This window comes from Asterias rubens, chromosome 8 (genome assembly GCF_902459465.1).
Source record: "Asterias rubens chromosome 8, eAstRub1.3, whole genome shotgun sequence".
Taxonomy (NCBI): domain Eukaryota; kingdom Metazoa; phylum Echinodermata; class Asteroidea; order Forcipulatida; family Asteriidae; genus Asterias; species Asterias rubens.
The window spans coordinates 19745771-19768110 of NC_047069.1; the positions used below are offsets into that span (position 1 = coordinate 19745771).

The following is a 22340-nucleotide window of genomic DNA, read 5'->3' on the forward strand; positions in this document are numbered from 1 at the left end:
CTTTTCAATGTTCCATGTGATTGTTTCCTAAAATTAATTATTTGTTAACACCAAATTTTCATAGACTTACATTTGGGCAGCAGCTTTTTTGGTGATTTGTATTCAAATTAGAATAATAACTCCAATCTTTCAATTTTAAAGGGGGTAAACCTTTGATAATTACTCCAAAAAATAATGACCATACAATCTAGAGCTGTGTTATAATTTTTTTTTTTTACAATTTGTAGTTTAAGAGAAAGGCGTCATTAAAAATATTGAATCTTAGAAGGGCTTCATGCATTAAGCCTTTCACATGTTTTTTCCCTTAATTATTCTCTGCAACTGTGACAACCAATTGAGCCCAAATTTGACAGGTTTCTTGGAGTTTATTCAAATGTTTCTCCATGAGGAGAAACTTGTCTTCAACATTTACCAAAAGTATACCCTAGCTGCCCTAAAACAATGTTTTTCATGTATAGTTGAAGAGCTTTACTGCAAATCACTACATATAATTTAAAAACCAATCAAATATGTTTAGTAAGCAGGGTAAAATTCATTTAAAGAGGGTGTTCCATTCTTTTTTTACCACTAGTGAAAATTAAAATCTGTAAGCGTACTTCTTGGAGAATGCCTGGAAATAGTTAGCAATTATTTATTTTCTTGACATTGCTCTTTAGTTTGGCAGTGCAGGCAGTTTAAAATAATGTAAATTAATTATTCAAAAGGCCATTTGTACTGACAACAACACACAGGTACTGTCTGCAACTGTTCTGACATCTTATCATTAATAACGGAGGCTTTTATAAGTGCAGCCCTCAAATCCGTAACTCAGTGACACTATAGAGACTCTGTTCTTTCTCTATGGTGACACTCATGTCACTCTAACATTATTATAATTTATCCTGCAAAGTATTGTGGAGCTTTGCTTTTGAAGTATGAGACATTTTCCCTTTATATAGCGCCATGGTTTACAAGGTGCGTGTGGTGCAATATGCAGCCAGTCCAACCAGGAGCTCATGGGAAAACACTTTTCTTTTGGGAGTGAAAATGCATACAGTATGAATATGGTGCACATCTAACTGCACAACTGCTGTTTAAAGGCAGTGGACACTATTGGTAATTACTCAAAATAATTATTAATAATAATAATAATAAACCGTATTTATATAGCGCATATCACTAAAACAAAGTCCCTATGCGCTGTAAGTAAAACAAAATAAAGGAAGAATGAACCATCAAAGAAAGTTACTGAAAAGCGTTGAAAAGATGAGTTTTAAGGCGTTTTTTTGAATGTGTCAACTGTGGAAGCATCCTTGACAGACTCGGGTAAGCCATTCCACAGTTCAGCTGCAGCTACTTGGAAAGAGCGAGCACCATAAGATTTTGTAACAGGGGTGGAAATGACAAGAAGAGACTCTGACTTAGAGCGTAAATTTCTCGAAGGAATGTATTTGTGAACTAGGTCCTGGAGATAAATCGGGGCTGTGCCTTGCAAACATTGAAAAGTTAAAAGGAGAATTTTGAATTTAATTCTAGCTTGAACAGGTAGCCAATGAAGATTTTGTATTTTATTGTCATAAAACCTTTCTTGATTACGAGTAATGGGGAGAGGTTGATAGTATAAAACATTGTGAGAAACAGCTCCCTCTGAAGTGACGTAGTTTTCGAGAAAGAAGAAGTTTTCCACGAATTTGATTTCGAGACCTCAGATTTAGAATTTGAGGTCTCGAAATCAAGCATCTGAAAGCACACAACTTCATGTGACCATGGTGCGACAAGGGTGTTTTTTTCTTTCATGATTTTGGGTCAATGGAGGATTCTTGCAAAAAGAAGTTGAAGTGCTTTGAGACAATCTAGGGATGGTACGTATGTGCATAGTGGTACACTGGTATCCTTCATGGCCTTTCACCTCTAGGGCCCTAGTTCGAATCCCACCGAGGCACCATGTGGATTGGGTTTTCAGTCCCTACCCAACTACGTGGGTTTTCCCTTAAAATATTTCTCTGGGGTTTTCCTTCCCTACCTAATTTCTTAATTTCTCTTCATTGAGTTTTTGGCTAGTTCACCTTGGTAAGAGTCCCTCATGTCCTTAGAATAAATGAAATGAAATGGAACATCTGTTAAAAAAACCACACACAAACAATAATTTCTCTTTTTCATCATCATCCTTCAATGCATTTATTCCATCACCCTGTTTTTTCAAAACATGGAAGCTTTGTTGTCATGATTATTAAGTAGCTTTTTATACTGAAATAAATTAAAGATGGCATTTTTACAGAGAATTGGCATTTTAAAAATGTGTGTATATTGTGTAAGACATTTATTACAAAGTCGTTTACGCGATTGGAAAGCGTTTAAAAAACATTCCTCAACGATTCAAGAGCAGGGCCCATTTTCATAGAGCTGCTCGAGCGGAAAATGTTGCTTAAAAGTTTTCTGCGGAGCAAACAAGAAACCAATCGTCACATGGTGCTTTGGCTTGTAACCTTATTCTGTTAAGCACATTTTCATTCTGCTTAGCTACTTTAAGTGGTTTAGCAGCTCCATGAAATTGGTTTTCCAAACTAGATATACAAGCGAATTGAAGTGTCCAATGTTTTACAATTTGCAAACACGATCTTTCTAAAATTAGCACTTTAGATGTGGCACAGCTGTGCAACTCCCATGGTGAATGGGGCAATTATGACATGTCTAACTCTTGTGATATTCTGCACATTATTACTGTGATACATGGTTTTCAAAACAGATTTGCTACGGCTCCTACCTGGTGGTCACACCCACGCCTACGCAGTTTCCAGACAAATGATAAGTGAACTCAAATATTAAAGTAATCTTGCATCATGAAACCATTAAGTGTTTTTCTCTTACTTCCCGAACACGTAACAGAAATAAAGAGCCTTGGAAAGGTTACCTTTTCCCATTTAAAAAGCGAAAGGTCACCCTACACAAACTCAAGTTACTTGTTTCAAAAAAGTGGCGATAATCTCTTGTTTCTCTGTTAGCTGAGTCTTCCCGTCTACTTGTGTCCAAACCCGTGGCAATTGCCCACTTTTTAAAACACTTATTCCATTGTGTCAGCAAGAAATTTGCAACAGCCGTTTAATTCTTCGAATAACTTGAGTCAAAAGAATAAGAAGTAGCAGACTAGATATGAGAAAGACGACGTCTCTAGTGTTTTTATTTTCTCCGATGCAAGATTATGTAACCCTAAATACCCGGTGACCATTAATTGTACATAATACTTGGTGATACTAGATTAACAAATACATAATGCATACAAAGCATGCAGTGGTGTTTTTGGTCCTTTGTTGGTAGGTCCTAAAACCATAGTCACAGATGACAAACTGCTTATTATGGAAGGGTTTGAAATGCTTAGAGCATAAACTTTTCATTTGAGACCTTTGTGTGATATTGATACCTCAATTTGAGACAGTTGTATGAGTAAAACTCAAAGTTGCCTTTTTAAGTTTTAGACTAAAACAAACAGCTTCTGCTTTGTGAGTTCACAAACTGATTTTTATAACTAATACTGAACCAAGTGCACTTTGTGACTTAGTGAAGAGAATTAGTTGATAAATAATCTATACTTTATTTTATTTAAAAGATGACAAGCATCAAATTTATATTGGATCATCTTTAACAACTGGGTCCACCCAGCAAGGTTGACAGGCTTTGGAACCCAGATTGGATGTGGTAGAGCGAGTGGGTGAAGCATCTCAATCTCAAATATAAAACTGATACATTTCTATGTCTTGGATGTCTCCACACCATATTAATGGTTAAAGAAAACAACGGCTGTCTCATTTGTCGACGTTGAAGATCTTGTTTCAAATAATACTTTTTTTGTTTCAAATGCACAAATTCAATTCCTCATTGGATCTCACTCATGATGAATAGCAACAATCCAAATTCAGCCAATCAAATTGCTTCCATTGCACTTGAGCAACACCAAAAAGAATTTGATTGGCTTATTCAACCTTAAAACACCAACACATGAAACTAAACCTTGGATAATATCAGATTAACTGAGAGCTCATCCACTGCAAGTTAATGTTTTTTTTCAAAAAAATTTGTTGAACATAATATCACTTGGTAATAATACGAACACTATGTGAAATCTAAATAGAATTGTGATATGAAGTTCCTATTCATAGATGTTCTCATAGCCAGACAGCTTCCAGTCCACCAGCTCCTCTTCCTTAAACCACAGAGCGATCTCTTTCTTAGCGGTCTCAACAGAGTCTGATCCGTGGATGATGTTGCGGCCGATTTGGATGCAGTAATCTCCGCGGATGGTGCCTGGCTTGGATTTGGCCTAGAAACAAAGACAAACAAAATCAGGAAAATTATAATCAACAACTGTAATGTACTGGTAATCCATGGCATCAATTATCTCCATGTCTGTCTTAAAGATCTTCCCGTCGAGGGAACTCTGCAAACAAGAGCATACATGTATAAACACCAAGCTGGCAACACTGAACAGCCAATCTCTCTCATACAAACATTGGTTTAACGCTGATATTTATGAATTGCACCAATCAAGAAGTTCTTATTAAGTGACAAGACGACAATAATTATTCTAGTTATTGTGAAATCAGTGGTTTGCTCGGTAGAATTCGAACCCAGAAGGTAAACAGGACACAAGACCACATGAGTCATTCCAACAGCTTTATTCCACGTACTGCATCTCTTTGGAACTCCTTGCCTGGTGGATGTTTCCCCCCATCCTACAATCTGGACTGTCTTAAGAGGAATATCAATTCTTGCCTCCAGCTCTCCTGAGTTATTTTCATGTTTAATCATTTTCTTCTCGTAGCCCCTTACCTAGAGTGGCTTTTAGCCTTGTTTTGGGGCGAACTTGCATAACAAAATAAAATAAAAAAATCTTTCATGACGATGGTCGGTTGAGCACCCCTCTATTTTGAGAGTCATTGTCATCATTTCTCCAATGTGAACCGGAAACAAAACATTAATTTGGGGCAGCAAAAATGGTCTCAAGTACAAATAAATGCCTGATGTTGCATCTTTGACATATCGGGGAAGTTTAGGTTCTCTTTTTGGCATTTTTGTTAGCTGGGTATTTGGAAAATCATAGCAAATAGCCAAGTAACAATGTATGCACTGTATAACAGTTTTTATAAAATGTTGACGTCTGCGGTCGAACTAGCGCCCCAGTCACTAGGTCAAAACACTTTCTTCCTCTTGATTTCACCACTGAAGTAACTTACCGGGTCGGTTTCTCCGAGCATGTCACGCCCAGTCTTGACAACATTGAGGCCTTCCCACACCATCGGGAACACTGGAGCGCTAGAGATGAAAGAACAAAGGCCGGGGTAGAATGGCTTGTCCTTCAGATCAATGTAATGTTGCTTCACCAATTCATTATCGGCCTGCAAAGTTGTTAGAAAAAGGAAAAATCTTTTTTTAATTGAGTTGAATTGAACCAATAGTCAGGTTGTCTCAAGTTGATTCGGTCCACTGTCCAGTTGTCTGGTCTCACATAGTACAGTAGACATTGGTGACTGTAAACAATAGGACAATGGCAGTTTCTCGAGGGCTGTTTCTATGAGAGCACAGCCCACAGCAGTAAATCTTCTGTGAAATCTAAATACAAGCTGTTGGAGGAAGGAAAACACATTTGTTTTCTTTCTTACATGCTTTCACTGAGCCATCAGAAATTTTATTGCCATTTCCTTTATTCATTTTAATGTGTGAAATAGTGCGTATCAGGGTACATTTTTGTAGTGTATTTTCTTGTATTTTTTCTTAATGTTTTTTTTAAACAAAATTATGTTGGAATTAGCGCTTTATAAATGAAAAAACAATTAGTTTTATTATTAAATAGATAGTGAGCTGCTGAGTTAGCACTGTTGGGCGGGGCGGCCGATTGACCAATTGCGCTGCACAGCACTATATTCGAGGATCCTTTGTTCGCGTAGCCAGAAATGCCACGAATATGTTTGTGCAACAACCGATCATGCAGGAATGGTTTTGCGCGATCGACATATTGGATCAGCTTGGATCCAGCCTCGTTGTTTATGGGACGCAGAAGCGCTATTAATATTATGCAGGAATAGTTTTGCGCGATCGACATATTGGATCAGCTTGGATCCGGCCTCGTTGTTTATGGGACGCAGAAGCGCTATTAATATTATTTTTTTGTGTATTCCACTCGCGCTTGTGTGATAATTTATATTATCCCTTGTGGTTTATATTGATAGCTTAAATTAAAGTAACTCTTATTCTTCACACCATGCAAAGCTTCAAACACCATTTACGACATATCTTGGAAAGATTTTGATTGCGATGGAATGGTTTTGCGCGATAATTATCGATCGATCACACAACTATGATTGCGCCTTTGAGTTTGACCGATCAGGTAGGACTGGTTTCGCGTGGTCGACTTGTTGTGCAGGAATAGTTTTGACGATTGGTCGACTGTGCTGGAGAGGTTTTGCGCGATGTACAAACTTCTTCTAATAATTAGTAGTGGCCTCCATTAAAAATCATCCTCCTTCAGCCCATGTTAATTTTCCATCGGGGGACAGAATCTCCTGCTTGATAAGTTGATCACATGAAACCCTTCCTACACACAATCAGTCATGCAAAACCATTCCTGCGCGATAACCGATTGCGCAAAACCATTCCTGCACAACCGGTTGATTGCGCAAACAGTTGACCGATTGAATAGATGGAAAAAGTTTCCAAATCCTGCTACAACTTTTTCATAAGGTTTATCGCGATTCAGAACCGCAATGCGTTGTGGGAAGGCATATGGGGCAGTTTGCTATGCGGTGTATGTTGTCATGCACGACTCGCGCACGCATCATCTATACGATTACCTTTATGTAGGTTCAACAGCGCCCTCTCTTGATATTTTGCTATTCGCGATAAACCTCATTCGTTTATATGAACTAAAAATAAAATAGTATTTAATTTTACTCAAATTTGTGTAAAAATGAGTGAAAAAGTGGTGATGCACTGGATACGGAAAATTTACCGCAGACGATGTCACTGCTGCACTGCGTTGCACTGGATCGCCTACAGTCTACACACAAAAACCAAAGAGAGAACAATGTGATATTTCATTGTCAAAAAAAAGATAAAGGATAAACTGGTTCGAACCTTCATAATTTTAGCAGCCACCAACTTGAAGCCCTTCTGTTCAAATCGCTTCATAATGTCGCTGATGAGTCCCCGTTGGACGCCATCAGGCTTCACCATGATGAAACTTCTCTCTGCGTTTTTAGCCATGATTTTATCGGGGTAGAAGTACGCGAATACTGCGAGAACTGAAATGATCATGTGGACTCAACTTGCCGGCGATTAGAAAGGACGGACGTGTGGCATGCTGAAAAAGAGGAACGAAACCAGACTTATTGTGTGGTCTAGAAACGACATAAGTAAGAGACGGGAACTAGACTGTTTAAATGCCCTTTCCGACTGTTGTCACGTGGTTGTACTGTTTCATGAGTAAATATTAAGTTATATTTAGAATTCTACGATTGGTCAATAAATTGTCAATAAATTATTTTGAAAATATCATCACCAAAATACTTTTACCTGTTTATAAATTTACTTTGCATCGAGGATTCTAGAATATTATCTAAACTTGTAAGATATTGCAAAACCGATATTCAAAAATAAGTATTTGAACAGTCGCCGGAAATGATTCAAAGAGACACAACCGTTGGTGGCGCTCTACACACACGTGGTAGTAAATGTAAGATGAAGTCCATCTGCGGCGAAGTTAAAAACATGAAAGATGTTGTCAATTTCAATTAGAGAAATAACAACATAACAAGACTTTGTCTGCGGTAATAAGTCTTTGAACTTTACTGAAGAAAACAGAGATGCTGCGTCGGGCAAAGAAACGGTCTGTAGCGACAGAATTAACAAAAAACGATGGCATTTCGTCCCAAGGAATTCCAGAGACGGCACCGAAAACTGCGAAACAAGCTGATGGGGAAACCAGACCGTCTGAACGGCGGAGGGAATTGCCGGTTCTCGGCTCAAGAATCCCGAAGCCGGACTTCGAGAGACAACTGGAGGATGTTGTCTTGGGTGGACAGGACTCAATTGTGAATAAATTGCAGGTTGAGGATCGGGTAGGTATAATGGATGTGTATTAAGAAAATGTGATTTTAGGTACAATCGTGTTTTTAAAATAGGAAATTTAAAAAAGGGGAATATTAAGTAAATTTTTGCAAATCTGAATAGTGAATACCAACCAAAAATAAGTTGCAAGAAATTTTAATTAATGAATAATGGCCTCTTATTTCACACCCTTTGCTTTAGCCCTTGATGCAAAAGACCTACTTTTATTTTAGAAAAAAAGTTCCGCTACTGTACTACTGGTTCGACACTTCAGGCCATTATTCCTTGAACTTAAAAATACGGACATTCCAGAAATGTATTTTAGTTTTGTTTATTAAATATAAAATTGAGTATACCTCAAATTAGTTGCGATAACGTAACCCTCCTGCCGACGTTCCGCTGTCGGCAGGAGTTACGTTGTCGCAACTAACCTCAAATTATAAATTTGTTTATTTTAGTAAGCGATTCAGTTTCTGAGTCTAACTGACATCAATTTTCTTTCATGTCTACTTGCTATAATTCTTTCTTATCCCCTCTACTTCTAGTTATAGAAACTATATAATAAGGCTTGGAGGAGCCTTTAGTAGTTTCTAGGAGTAGTCTCCAAGTCGGGAGGATTGATTGACGGTTGTGATCATTGCACAAAAAAAAATGTTGTTTTTAATTTGTTATATTTTTGTTGGTTTTTAAATTTGTATTTGATTATTTTATTATATTTCAATTTATTGTTATTGCTGTTTTAATTTGTTTATTTGAAAAATAAAAAATAAAATAGGGCTGGTGCAATCACAAGTTTCATAAGTTTTGTTTCTCTTGTTAAGGGGTGGGGTTGTTGGATGGGAGTCCTCAATCAAAAGAGAACTTGTTGATAATCGAATAACCTTTTATCCCTGCGTATTCTTTTCGTTTATGAAATAACAGGAGATTGGAGTGTTGGACAGAGAACAGAGGAAACCAGCCTGGCAGGATGAAGGCGAAGATGTCATACAAAGGTCAGGACTCCAAATTGAAATAGTTGACATACCGCTCACCGTTTCTTTTCTATCAACCTTTCACAATATATTGGGTGCGCTCGATTAGCTTCCCTGTGTCGACCCCGCAGTGCTCACTCGGGTGAGCCCCTGAAAAGAAGAGCTACGTGAATGATCACTCGCCTTCTAGTGGTAACGTCATGCAACCTCGGGCCAGCCCCAAGTGACCCATTCCACAAGCAGGGCCCTTACGGCTCACCCGTTGAGCCCCTGGAATGATGTCAAAGCTATTTGAACGTACCAGGGGCAGATCCAAGTCAACTTAGGGAAGCTTATCGAACGCACCCATTGTCTGTAACTTTTTACCACAGCTGGATCAGGATCAGGACCCGAGTTCATAAAAGCCTATTGTAGGCACAACAAATTGCTAAGCGCACAAAACTCCTGCTTAGCAAGAAAAAGGTTACCAGCCAAACATTTACGATTGGTGTGACTGGTACCCCCACTCATTTCTTGCTTAGCAAAGGAATATACTAAGCAGCATTTTCTGCTTAAGAGCTTTAAGAAATTTGGCCCAGATGGTTTGTTTATATGCCAAGGGCAGCATCCCGACTTTATATGGAAAGATGCCCATCTTGCCATGAGACAAAGAATGAGAAAGGTCAAGGGTAAGCATTTAATCTTGTCTACCCTTGGAGCTATAAAAAAAAACACTTCATGTAGCAACTGCGGCTCACTTAGTTTTTTGCAATACATTTTCCGAATGCAAAGACAACTCAAACGTGTTGAAAGATTTTTCCATATCTGACTGCAAGCCACTTTTTAAGGGATTTTGAAGATTATGTAATGGATGTTGGACTTAATTTCACTTTGATAATATTGCTCTTGAGGATTTGTCTGCTAAAACGCAAATTATTGACCTTTAAAACAACAAATTCAAGCAGACATTTCATCACACGGACAGCTGATAATGTCATGCACTCATGTCAGAAGGAACTTAATAGAATGCCAATTTAGCGAGAAGCGCTGTCACGACCACCAAAGACCATAAAATGCCTTATTTTTCATAGTTTTGACAACTTTGGAATTAATTTGAAGCACATGCTCCTCTCTGCATACATTTCGCAACCACTCTTGAGGGTATGGATATCATTCGAACAAAGTTACGGAAGATGATGCGGCACTCAGATTCTGGTATTTTTGTCAAATAAACTTTTTACAGTGCACTAGCACTACCGTAGTCACCCCTTCACCTCTAATGTTGACCACTCTTTTATTCTCCTTTTCACTGACTATAGTGACAGCAGTCTATGCCAGTTTTATATGGAATCATATGGTTTTTTTTCATTTCAGTTCGACAGCCAAGAAAGACAAAGATGAGGCCTTGGTTCCAAATAATTCCGGAACAAAATTCAGCAGAAGTAGAAAAGTAGAGTAAGTTCCATTTATGTTAGCATGAACGACTCTAATTTAAATATGCTGACAGACTGAAGATAAGTTAATTTTTGGTTTAAAGGCAGTGGACAATTTCCACAAATTTGATTTTGAGACTTTAGGTTTAGATTTTGAGGTCTCGAAATCAAGCATCTGAAAGCACGTAGCTTCGTGGACAAGGGTGTATTTTCTTTCACTATTATCTCGCAACTTCGACGACCAATTGAGCTCAAATTTTTACATGTTTGTTATTTTGTGCATGTTGAGATATACAACAAGTGAGAAGACTGGTCTTTGACAATTACCAATAGTGTCCAGGGTCTTTAACAAAGAAAACTTGAGCGGAACTTGAACCTGCAACCTCTGGATTATCGTGCTAGCGCTTTACCTACTGAGACATGCTATCATGTACATGTATCTAGCCCTAAATTTAGTGGCATCCCAATTTTGTCAGTATCTTTGTTCGACCTGCAACTGCCTTGTAGCCAGGGATCATACCCAGGTTTACGATGCATCCTTGGAAGTGGCAAAACTTCTACCAAATTAAATTCCTACTAGAACTGACAAGTCTCCCAACATTCTGGAGTTTACAAATTCCATTTAAGGGAACAAAGAACAGTCTGTAAGAAAATAATTTTTTTTGTAAATTTTCAACTAATAATACAACTGTACAGTCATGACAGTGTTGATAAACTCCAACATTTCCACTTTTAGGTTTGAGAAGGTTGTTGGGAGTACACCAGCATGGGCCCAGTTGAAATCTAAGAGAACAAACAGCGAATCTGAAGGTATGGTACAATTTCTTTAAATATTTTTATGTTAACATGCAATATGTCATAGCTTTTGATTTAATGTTTCTGCAATTTATCCTTGGTTAAATTAAAATTTAATTTTTTTCTTGGATTTTTTTCGTAGATGAAAGTGGAAGCGATGATGAAGATGAAGAAGACAGGTTACTAAGACGGACTGGTGATTACCTGACGTCTTCAGAGGCTCTACCTAAGAGCTACCTGAACTTCAGGAGGGTGACCGACGCTAACAAGGAACAGTACACTAAGGTTAGCAGGGAGTGATTTTATCAAGTAATTATGCGTAGCCGAAAATTTAGACTGCACTTGTTTTTTGCACACTGAATGCTGACAATTCGTGTAGCATTTTGCTCTGTCATACAAGGGAAATCGTTGGCCGGTAAGTATACAATGTGGAATGTAGTGATTGAGCACACAACTTAATTCGTGTGACAAGGGTGTTTTTTCTTTCATTATTATCTTGCAACTTTGACGACCAATTGAGCTCAAATTTTCACAGGTTTGTTATTTTGTGCATGTGTTGAGATACATGAAGTGAGAAGACTGGTTTATGATTACCAAAGGTGTCCAGTGTCTTTAAGAGCACTTGCTTAAAGCTCTATCATGTCTGTGGCTCCTTATCAGCAGAGTGTGGGTTGGAGTTCCGGTCGGGGCACTTGTGCGCCTGACCAAGACACTTTTACAATAATTGTTTTTGTCTTTTGGATGGGATGTTAAGCTGTAGGTCCCATGTATTGTGTCTACAAGCATCCATTCATTGTTTTTTTCTGTGTGCATTCTGTCCCCCTCTCCCTCTATTAATGTATTTCCACTTGACTGCTTGTGTTGCACTTGTTTAGTTGTCAACATGTTTTTTTGAATTAGGTTTGTTGTCATTTAGCCCTCGAGAAAGATTCTTCTTGCATCGAAACATCAGGCCACTAGCTTTGAAAAAAATAGAATGCTAAGAGAATGAGTTTTACCCAGGGTTTATGGCAGTGGTTGCTGAGTATGCTGCAGCACCTTGTTCATAAATTGGTCTCATAATTCATAAAAAGCATCAAAAACCTTTCTTACGTTCCTCATTGTTGAAGCTTCTTGAGCACCTTATTTGTGGATATGCACGCTATAGAGTGTCATGGCCGAGTAGAGTGTCATGGCCGAGTAGAGTGTCATGGCCAAGTTGAGTGTCATGGCTCAGTAGAGTGTCATGGCCGAGTAGAGTGTCATGGCCGAGTAGAGTGTCATGGCCCAGTAGAGTGTCATGGCCCAGTAGAGTGTCATGGCCGAGTAGAGTGTCATGGCCGAGTAGAGTGTCATGGCCGAGTAGAGTGTCATGGCCGAGTAGAGTGTCATGGCCCAGTAGAGTGTCATGGCCCAGTAGAGTGTCATGGCCCAGTAGAGTGTCATGGCCCAGTAGAGTGTCATGGCCCAGTAGAGTGTCATGGCCGAGTAGAGTGTCATGGCCGAGTAGAGTGTCATGGCCGAGTAGAGTGTCATGGCCGAGTAGAGTGTCATGGCCGAGTAGAGTGTCATGGCCGAGTAGAGTGTCATGGCCGAGTAGAGTGTCATGGCCGAGTAGAGTGTCATGGCCGAGTAGAGTGTCATGGCCGAGTAGAGTGTCATGGCCGAGTAGAGTGTCATGGCCGAGTAGAGTGTCATGGCCGAGTAGAGTGTCATGGCCGAGTAGAGTGTCATGGCCGAGTAGAGTGTCATGGCCGAGTAGAGTGTCATGGCCGAGTAGAGTGTCATGGTCGAGTAGAGTGTCATGGCCGAGTAGAGTGTCATGGCCGAGTAGAGTGTCATGGCCGAGTAGAGTGTCATGGCCGAGTAGAGTGTCATGGCCGAGTAGAGTGTCATGGCCGAGTAGAGTGTCATGGCCGAGTAGAGTGTCATGGCCGAGTAGAGTGTCATGGCCGAGTAGAGTGTCATGGCCGAGTGGTTTAGAGCATCGAATTCAAGTTCTGGTGCCGATTCACCGGAGTGTGGGTTTGAGTCCCGGTCGTGACACTTGTGTCCTTGAGCAAGATACTTTACTATAATTGCTTCTCTTCACACAGGGGTATAAATGGGTAGCTGCAAGGGTAGAGGTTGATATTGTGTATGAAAAAGCCACATGCGCCTTACAGGCAGCTCAGGGCTGTATACTCCCCAGGGAGCTGAGAAACATTACAGGGATGATATTGGCCCTATGACCAGGGTACTAATGTAAGGCGCATTGATACGGTTGTTGTGAAATGGGCTATATAAGAATTTGTTATTATAATTATTATTATTATTATGTTATTAAGACTCTAATATTAATATTTTTAAAATTTAATTGATTTATATCTGTGCAGAGCCGACTTCATGCGATGGAGTTCCATCCAACGTCGCAGGTGATCCTGACGGCTGGAGAGGACGAAAGTCTTCATATATTTCAGGTTTGTTGTGGGGGGTTCTTGTCTCTCCGCATATTCAGAACTTTGACAATTATTATCAATGATTTTTAAAGTGAGATTTTAAAACGCTAGGTAACAGCAAACAGTATGCGCCTGTTACCAAGAACTATGGACTAACCTAAGTTGAACGCCACCTTGTCAAAACAGCCTAACTTGAAAAATTTTGTTTCTGATATTAGATAATTTCTGGGTAAATTGAGCCGGTTTTTATTTTTCTTTAAAAGTTTCAAAGGCAAACTATGTATAATGTGGATATAAAATATACTATTTTGGCCTCTTTTTGCACTTTCATCCCATTATATGGCAAAACAGCTCGTCTCTGTTCTTGTTTTCTCAAAACTTAGTTTTGTGTAGTTGGGCTGTTTTCCCATTGAAGGGCTGTACTAGTGTCACCAAAATCTTGTCTCGTTTATTCTCACATCAAATTACCATTTTGGGAAAGCTCCATTAAAATAAGTTTGGTTACAAAAACTCTTCAATAAGTAGGATTTGAAACTTTGCATGGTGGAAATACGATATAGAAAGGTTTGCGGTTACCATGTAACACCCTGTAATGACTATCTCTAATGAGTTGGGGTGGTTCTGAAAAGAACCGTTGGTTTCAACTCAGAATATTTACATCCTTCTCACCGAGTGGGTGTACATTGAATTACTTTGGTCATTAAACTTAATGCGTGAGCAGTTTATCTGCCTGTCAGCAGCCCTACTGGTTTGTACATGATTCAACTAAGTCAACTGTTTGGAAAAGGAATAACATAAAGATAACAGGTGTGAGTTGCGAGATAGAACTTTCCCGCAATCTTTTTTTTGCATTTGTTGATGGGTTCTTCTACAGGTGGATGGCAAAAACAATCCAAAGATTCAGAGCGTAGCCGTGGAAAAGTTTCCCATTCTCAGCGCTCATTTCTCCGCCGACGGAACGGAGGTCATCATGTCATCCAGGTCACGCTGGTACTACGTCTACGACATGATCGCCGGCAAAATGGAACGAGTTTCATTCCTTAGAGGTGAGTTGAAGGTCTTCAGAGATGAGGGAGTTTGAAGATTTAGGCTTTGAATACTTATAAAGGAAATGCTCATACCTAAATTGTCAACAGAGGGCGCCAATGCGGCTAGTCAAGGTGCTCAGTGTAATCACATAATGTGTTTTTGCACAAATTATTGACCAAAGGTACTGGACACGTTTGGTTATCTTCAAAGACCAGTATTCTCACTTGGAGTATCCAAACATATAAATGTTGCATAAAATACCAAATTTGTGAACTTTGTGAACATTTGGGCTCAATTGGTCATCGAAGTTGCAAGAACCTAATTTTTATTAAAGAAAAAAAACCTTGTTGCACAACTTTGAATAAAATTATTTGAGTGAGACATTACCTCGTTCTCAAAAACTATGTTACTTCAGAGGGAGCCATTTCTCACAATGTTATTTATAGCTCCATTGCTGGTTCCAAGTAAGATTTTATGCTAACAATTATTTGGAGAAATTAAATAGTGTCCAGTGCCTTTAGCACACTGCTGTATGAAGAATGAATGCTACTGGACCCATTTTTTTTTTGCTAAGTAAGATTTGTCTATGCTTAACACCTTTGTCGCACTTACAGGCTTTATGAAGTTGTCCCAGTTATTAAGTTGGTCTTGTCATGGTCCTATGAGTAAATTGAGCAGTGTGTGTTACTGAACTTGAATTCCCGCTTATTGAGTGACTTGTTGAATATTTAATCTATGATGTGATTTTTCTCTCTTTTTTCTTTACAGAATATTCAGAGAGGCAACCACTTTGTAAATTTGCGGTTTCCCCGGATGGACAGTTTATAGCCTTCCAGGGATTGTATGGTTTTATTCATCTTTTATCGGCTAAGGTTAGTCTATATTCAAAAACTTTTGTAATTTACACTCCAGTGACCATTCATTTCAGTATTATCATCTTCTTATTTATTGCTTTATATTGTTCATTTCCATTCATTGTTTTATGTTGTGTTGCTTACAGACGCTCCTGCATTTTGCTCATTATAAATGTCTTGTATTATTTATAATTTGATATCAAATTGGTCTGTTGGATATGGGACGCAGAATTTGTTCCCTATTCTGCTTGTGCCTGTGTGATAACTTAATGGTAATTTCTTTGTTGTCTAATGAATTTCTTTATTGCTGATAATATTTTGCCAAGTTGAGTTGTGTTGTACTTAAAGACAGTGGACACTATTGGTCTTCTCACTTGGTGTATCTCAACATGTATAAAATAACAAACCTGTGAAAATTTGAGCTCGATTGGTCGTCGGAGTTGCGAGATAACTATGAAAGAAAAAAACACCCTTGTCACATGAAGCTGTGTGCTTTCAGATGCTTGATTTTGAGACCTCAAGTTCTAAACTTGACGTCTCGAAATCAAATTCGTGGAAAATTACCCTGTTTCTCGAAAACTACGTCACTTCAGAGCAAGCCGTTTCTCACAATGTTTTATACTATCAACCTCTCCCCATTACTCGTTACCAAGTGAGGTTTTATGCTAATAATTATTTTGGGTAATTACCAATAGCGCCCACTGCCTTTAAATGCAATTTGTTTTGAATTGTTGATTTGTTGATGATGTTAAATGGTCAGCCAGTAGGAGGTTGACTGACATGTGTATGTCATGTAGTTTGTGAATGCATTTTTCTCTACGTGATGATGTTGAATGGTCAGCCAGTAGGAGGTTGACTGACATGTGTATTTCATGTAGTTTGTGAATGCAATTTTCTGTACGTGATGATGTTGAATGGCCAGCCAGTAGGAGGTTGACTGACATGTGTATTTCATGTAGTTTGTGAATGCAATTTTCTCTACGTGATGATGTTGAATGGCCAGCCAGTAGGAGGTTGACTGACATGTGTATTTCATGTAGTTTGTGAATGCAATTTTCTCTGACAATTTTTACTGACAAGTGACAGCTGTTCTGGTAGTTTATAACGCCATTAGAAAACTGACATTAAACTTGAAGAAGTTCAAGTTTTTGTATGCCTTTAAAAAACCCATTATTAGAATATATTAAATTTATTGAGTATAGTGTTAGTTTGTTATTCTCCTAGGTTTTGCAAATGCTCAAAAGATTTGTGAATTGGTTATATTAAAGCAGGCCTAGACTCTTCCGCGTTTTTTTAATTTTATATTTTATTTTTTTGCCTAATATATGCCTGGCAACAACAGTGTCAGACTACAATCATGTAAAATAAGCCTAGTTCATGCTAACAATGCACCTAAGAGCATAATAAACCTCAACATTTTCTAGGGTACCATTGTGGGTATCATGTCCCGTGGCGTTTCGGCTGCCTTTGAAAATTTTCCTCTTTTTTTCAACGGGGAATTGCATGCCTGTACACATGGACCATGCTCTGTTCTTGGCATTGGTGTCCCTTAAAATAAATGTTTTGTTTTGTTATCATGAAGGTTTTTCCCAGTGGAAGTGCTCTTTGCAAAAAGCAAACTAACATAATTGCCCTCTCAAATGAAATGTGGGCCCGTTTAGATGAGGATTCCTAAATATATTACTACAGTTCGGCATTAGGTAGACACTTAATTTGTCTTTACTTTGACAAGGTATAATTGAATCTAGGTAAACATTATTTTTCGTTGCCAAAAATAGTGCCTGCCATGTCGAACCCTAGCCGTATATTTTTTTGAAATGTCAGGCCACTTACTGTTTTTTGCACTTAAAGGCAGTGGACACTATTGGTAATTATACTCAAAATAATTATCATCATAAAACCTTTCTTGATTACAAGTAATGGGGAGAGGTTTATAGTATAAAACATTGTGAGAAACAGCTCCCTCTGAAGTGACGTAGTTTTCGAGAAAGAAGTCATTTTCCATGTATTTGATTTCCAGACCTCAAGTTTAGAATTTGAGGTCTTGAAATCAATCATCAGAAAGCACACAACTTCGTGTGACAGGGGTGTTTTTTTTTTTTCATTATTATCTCGCAACTTCGACGACCGATTGAGCTCAAATTTTCACAGGTTTGTTATTTTATGCATATGTTGAGATGCACCAACTGTGAGGACTAATCTTTGACAATTACCAATAGTGTCCACTGTCTTTAACCACAGCTTATACTATTTTTAAGTATAGTTTGTTTTATAAACATAATTTTTACATTTTCTTGTGGACCATTTTTAATTTGTATGGCAGAACAAAGAATTGATCAGCACGTTGAAGATGAATGGTTTAGTGAAGTCTATTGCATTCAGTGGAGATGGTTCCAAGTTACTGTCCTTTGGAGGTGAGTGTTTTTTAGCCTTCGTCAATTCAGGGTAGGATGAAGACATCGGAGTGATATCACTAAATGTCCCTTTTCCTAGCTAGATGGTACCCATTTTCATTTCCCCAGAACTACTTGAAATAATAATAATAATGATTTGGGGTTGAACGCTAGAGCGGGATTATCAGCGCGGATGCAAAACACCTTAAAGTATACTTAATATGCATTATTTTTTTTAGCTCCAGAAAGAAACCTTTTATACTCACATTTGGTCTTTTTACTTTCCTGTTTTTCTTTGTTTTCACTCTGACATTTGTGTTCCCCTTTTCAGATGATGGCGAAGTCTACGTCTGGGACATGAAGACTAGAGATTGTGTCCACAAATTTGTTGATGAGGGCTGCATCCAGGGCTCTACCATTTCTGTATCGAGGGATGGTCAATACATAGCTTGCGGGTGAGTAAAACCTGGTTTAAAAAAAAAAGTTTTTCTTGAAGAATCCATAAGTGCCTTCATATCACAGAGCGTCAGCTCGTTAACAAAAACTTACAAATTAATTTTGAGTTAAAACATTTCTTTTACTAGAGCTTCATTTGAAACACCAGGACCAGAAAGTACTGTCTTTGCTAGGTTTAAAATGAGTGGGGCACCAGTTGGATTTATGTTAATATTATGGAGTTTTGGCTGGTAACCACTTTCTTTTGGTAACCAATTTTTTTATGCTTACGGGCTTTATGAAATTTGGCCCAGAGCTCGTGTCTGGTGTGCTAGAACACTCGGCCAGGCCACAAATAAAGCAAATTTGGCCATGGCAATGGCCAGTGGCTGCCTTGGCAATGTTGAAGAATTTTTCTGTACAGTTTGCTGTGGCCACTCCCAAAGTTTTTGTTAAAATAAAGAATAGACGTGTTATACTGGTGCCAACCATGTGCTAAAAGTCTTTTCTCTGATGTCATGAAATGCTGGTTTTGAAGAAAAACCAGGGATGAAGTAGGTCTCAATGTTTATCTGTACGTTTTTTCCTAAAGACCTGGGCCTTATTTCATAAAGCTGTTTAGCAGAAAATTCTGCTTTGCAATAACCTTTGCTAAGCAAGAAATGAATAGGGTACCAGTCACAGCTAAGGTAAATATTCAGTATTTTGGCTGGTAACCTTTTTGCTAAGCAAGAGTTAGAGTTTTCTGTGTTTAGCAAGTTTTTGTGCTTACAGACTTTTATGAAATTAAGCCCTCATGTTCACACATCTACCTTTTCATTTCGAGAAGTTGTGAAATGTACAATGATTTTTCATTTTTTGTTTTCCTATTTCAGATCTCACAGTGGTGTACTAAATATTTATGATAACCACTGTCTGACTGAAGTAAGACCCAAACCGGTCAGAGCCGTGATGAATCTAACCACGCAGATAACGGCATCAAAATTTAATCACAACAGCGAGATTGTAGCCACTGCATCATTCCACACCGCAAACTCTGTCAAACTGGTGAGTTTTCAAGTAATGTTATTTTCAAATATTTGTTCCATAGGCTGCAAAAGACTCAGTTGACAGTTTGTTGTGTAGGCGAGCAGGGCCTAATTTCATGGTTGAAATTACTGCCAAATTATTAAGATCACCATTCTCCACTTACTGTGCAAGTGCTGAGTTTCTGAGCTAATTGTGTAATAAGAAAAGAGTGCTTAGTAACAGAAGCAAAAACTCTCTGCTCACCTATGACATCTGCTTAGCATAAGCACAGAATTCCCTGCTTCCGTACGTGTAGATTCTTTGCTTACGGTAAACAGAGCCATTGAAATTGGACCCATCAGGTCAACCTCCATCACTCATATAAGTGTACATTATTATTATTACTCATAAATGTCACAGTTTAGTGAACTAATAAATCCTTAATTCTTCAAACACAAGGCCACGTTTTTCTGGAGAGGGCCAGGAAAATTTGGATGGGGAAAGATGGAAAAGAGGATTGATAAATTATTTTGATTTTGTTTTGTCGCAGATTCACCTCCCAGATTGCCACGTTTTCCCCAACTTTCCTAACCATGCTGACACCATCGGGCTGGCTACGGAACTTGACTTCTCTCCAAACGGCGGCTACATGGCCGTTGGGAACAACAAGGGCAAAGCTATGCTCTACAGGTAAATAAATATGTCTGTGGCCTTCCTGTCTTGATACAGAGACAATTAGCTCTTTAGAGACCATAGTGGTCACAGGTGGCTTGTACTAAAATGCCAATAGCGACCATAAACGGCGCAAGGTTTGCCTAACTTCTATTTTAATACATAAAGAGGTCAAAAACTTTTGTTTTCAACCCAACTTATTAAAACAAAATTTACCCAGTCAGCTTCTATTGTGGTTTGTTACTTGATATTCATCTATCTATTTATATTGGGTGCGTTCGTTTAGCTTCCCTGGGTCGACCCGGTCTGCCCCGATACGTTCGAATAGCTTTGACGGGCTCACCTGGGTCAGACCCCAGTGCCCTGTTTGTGGAGTGGGTCACTTGAGGGTGACCTGAGGTGCATGCTGTCACCACGAGAGGGCGAGTGTGATCGTTCGATTAGCTCTTGTCAGGGGCTCACCCGAGTGAGCACCGCTGGGTCAACCAAGGGAAGCTAAACGAACGCACCCATTGTTCTCATATTTCTCAGTGATAAGGTTTTTTATTTTAATTAGTGACATCTTCTTTCTGTTTCTATCCTTCTAGGTTGGGCCATTATAAAAACTATTGAAGACATCTGGATGTCAATAGGATGGTTTGTTCTGAGCCAGTAAGGTATATCGCTTCATGTCAAGATATTGATCAACCAGCAGCATAGTCAAGTGTCGTTGTTGACGCCTTGGTTTAACCCATTAAGAGATCATTTATTTCTGCAACAAATAGTGAATGGCCTGATGTTTCGACACTGGCATATTTTTTTTCGAAGGCCAAATGACAACCAACATGAAGAGGTATACTGGTCTAACAGAAGCAGTCTAGTGGACAGAAATGAAAAGATGTGGAAAAACCAACAAAAGAATTTGTTCAGAATAGACTGTATTGAATAACCCCTTTGTTGCTTTGAAAGTCACCATCTTGTAGTGCAAACTGAATGCGCGTCTAAACGCATACCTCTATGGATCACGCGCAGCATGCAGCGTTCCCGGTTTGATTTCTGCGGCACATGCAGGCACACGCTCATAAACGCCATGTTAGGGCAGATATTTGAATGGTGACGTCATATTCAATACGGTCTATTGAGCAATAGTGCCAATACTAACTTTGTAAAAATATACAAATTGTAAAGTTTAAAGAAAGTAACTCAGCTGGGTTTTAAGGTTTTTGTTTTGTGAAGACATAGCAACAAGGCATTTGCAGAAATATTTTTCCTCCAATAAAATGAAAATATTTTTTATTCATGAATACTTACAATGTAATGGAAATAGTCTTGATTTAAAGCACTGCTTTGTTTCACATGTAAACTACAGGTGTTTTGTGTAAATGTAATCGATAATGTTTACCAGAATAAAGAAGGAGTTGAGGAAAATAAAACGTGTATGTTTAGATTTTTGTTGCAGATGGTTGAATGTTTCATGTTTTTAATTCCTTGTACAGATGCCATATGTGGCTATATTCTCTGCTCATGTTCTGCCTTTTAGGGAGTCAAATTGTGGTGTATGGCTGAGTGGTCAAGTGCACTGGACTGTGAAGTGCTCTACTGGTGTTTCTGATCAGTAGATGGTGGGTCCGAGGCCTGGTTTTGACATTTGTGTCTTTAAGCAAGACACTTCCATCACCATTATTGCTTTGTTCTTCTGATGGGACGTAAAGTTGTAGAGCCTTTGTGTATTGTGTCATGCATGTGAACAGGACCCAGTACACTTATTATTGACATTTGTTCACCCTGGTGTTTAAGGCATGGTTCATTACGTTTGTGCCTCGGCACCTTTGTTTGTTTGTTTGTTTGATTGTTTGTTTAGATGATCTTCCAACAAGGGAACTCGGCAAACTCCCACAGGGGGATATAAACGCCAAGCTGTGTGGCAACAGCCAATCTCTTAGATACAAATATTGGTTAACGTCTATAATTATGAATTGCACAAATCAAGAAATTGTGATTCAGTAACCAGTCGCAATGATTATTCCAGTCATTGTAAAATCAGCGGTTAACTGGGGGATTCAAACCCACAACCTTATGATTGCAAGTCCTACAGTCTAACCACATAAATATATAAATGAACAAGTACATGTAAAGTGAGTTTTATAATTCCAAACAAAACTGCATATCTGTTGAAAGGAAATTATGAATGCTTTGGTACGCCCTTTTGCAAAGCACTGTATTATTCTTCAACTAACAAACAAGGTGCGAGTCAAACTAGGCTTACTTCGCCTCAAATTTGGCAATGCACAGTTACACA

The 22340-nt window shown here is 38.7% G+C and overlaps 2 protein-coding genes across 2 annotated transcripts; one reads left to right on the top strand and one right to left on the bottom strand.

The window, feature by feature from the left end:
* Positions 1–2125: 2125 nt before the first annotated feature.
* On the bottom strand, positions 2126–7335 carry LOC117293671 (nucleoside diphosphate kinase A1-like). The gene is made up of 3 exons (XM_033776068.1): positions 7105–7335; positions 5208–5369; positions 2126–4294 (listed from the first exon to the last, which is right to left on the bottom strand). The coding sequence occupies exons 1-3, from the start codon at positions 7282–7284 to the stop codon at positions 4124–4126; spliced, it is 513 nt and encodes a 170-aa protein (XP_033631959.1). The 5' UTR covers positions 7285–7335; the 3' UTR covers positions 2126–4123.
* Positions 7336–7811: 476 nt separating this feature from the next.
* On the top strand, positions 7812–21461 carry LOC117293996 (U3 small nucleolar RNA-associated protein 18 homolog). The gene is made up of 13 exons (XM_033776513.1): positions 7812–8087; positions 8998–9068; positions 10401–10481; positions 11196–11269; positions 11397–11539; positions 13609–13692; positions 14546–14717; positions 15469–15572; positions 17878–17968; positions 18279–18402; positions 19258–19429; positions 19941–20080; positions 20650–21461. The coding sequence occupies exons 1-13, from the start codon at positions 7833–7835 to the stop codon at positions 20672–20674; spliced, it is 1536 nt and encodes a 511-aa protein (XP_033632404.1). The 5' UTR covers positions 7812–7832; the 3' UTR covers positions 20675–21461.
* Positions 21462–22340: the final 879 nt, after the last annotated feature.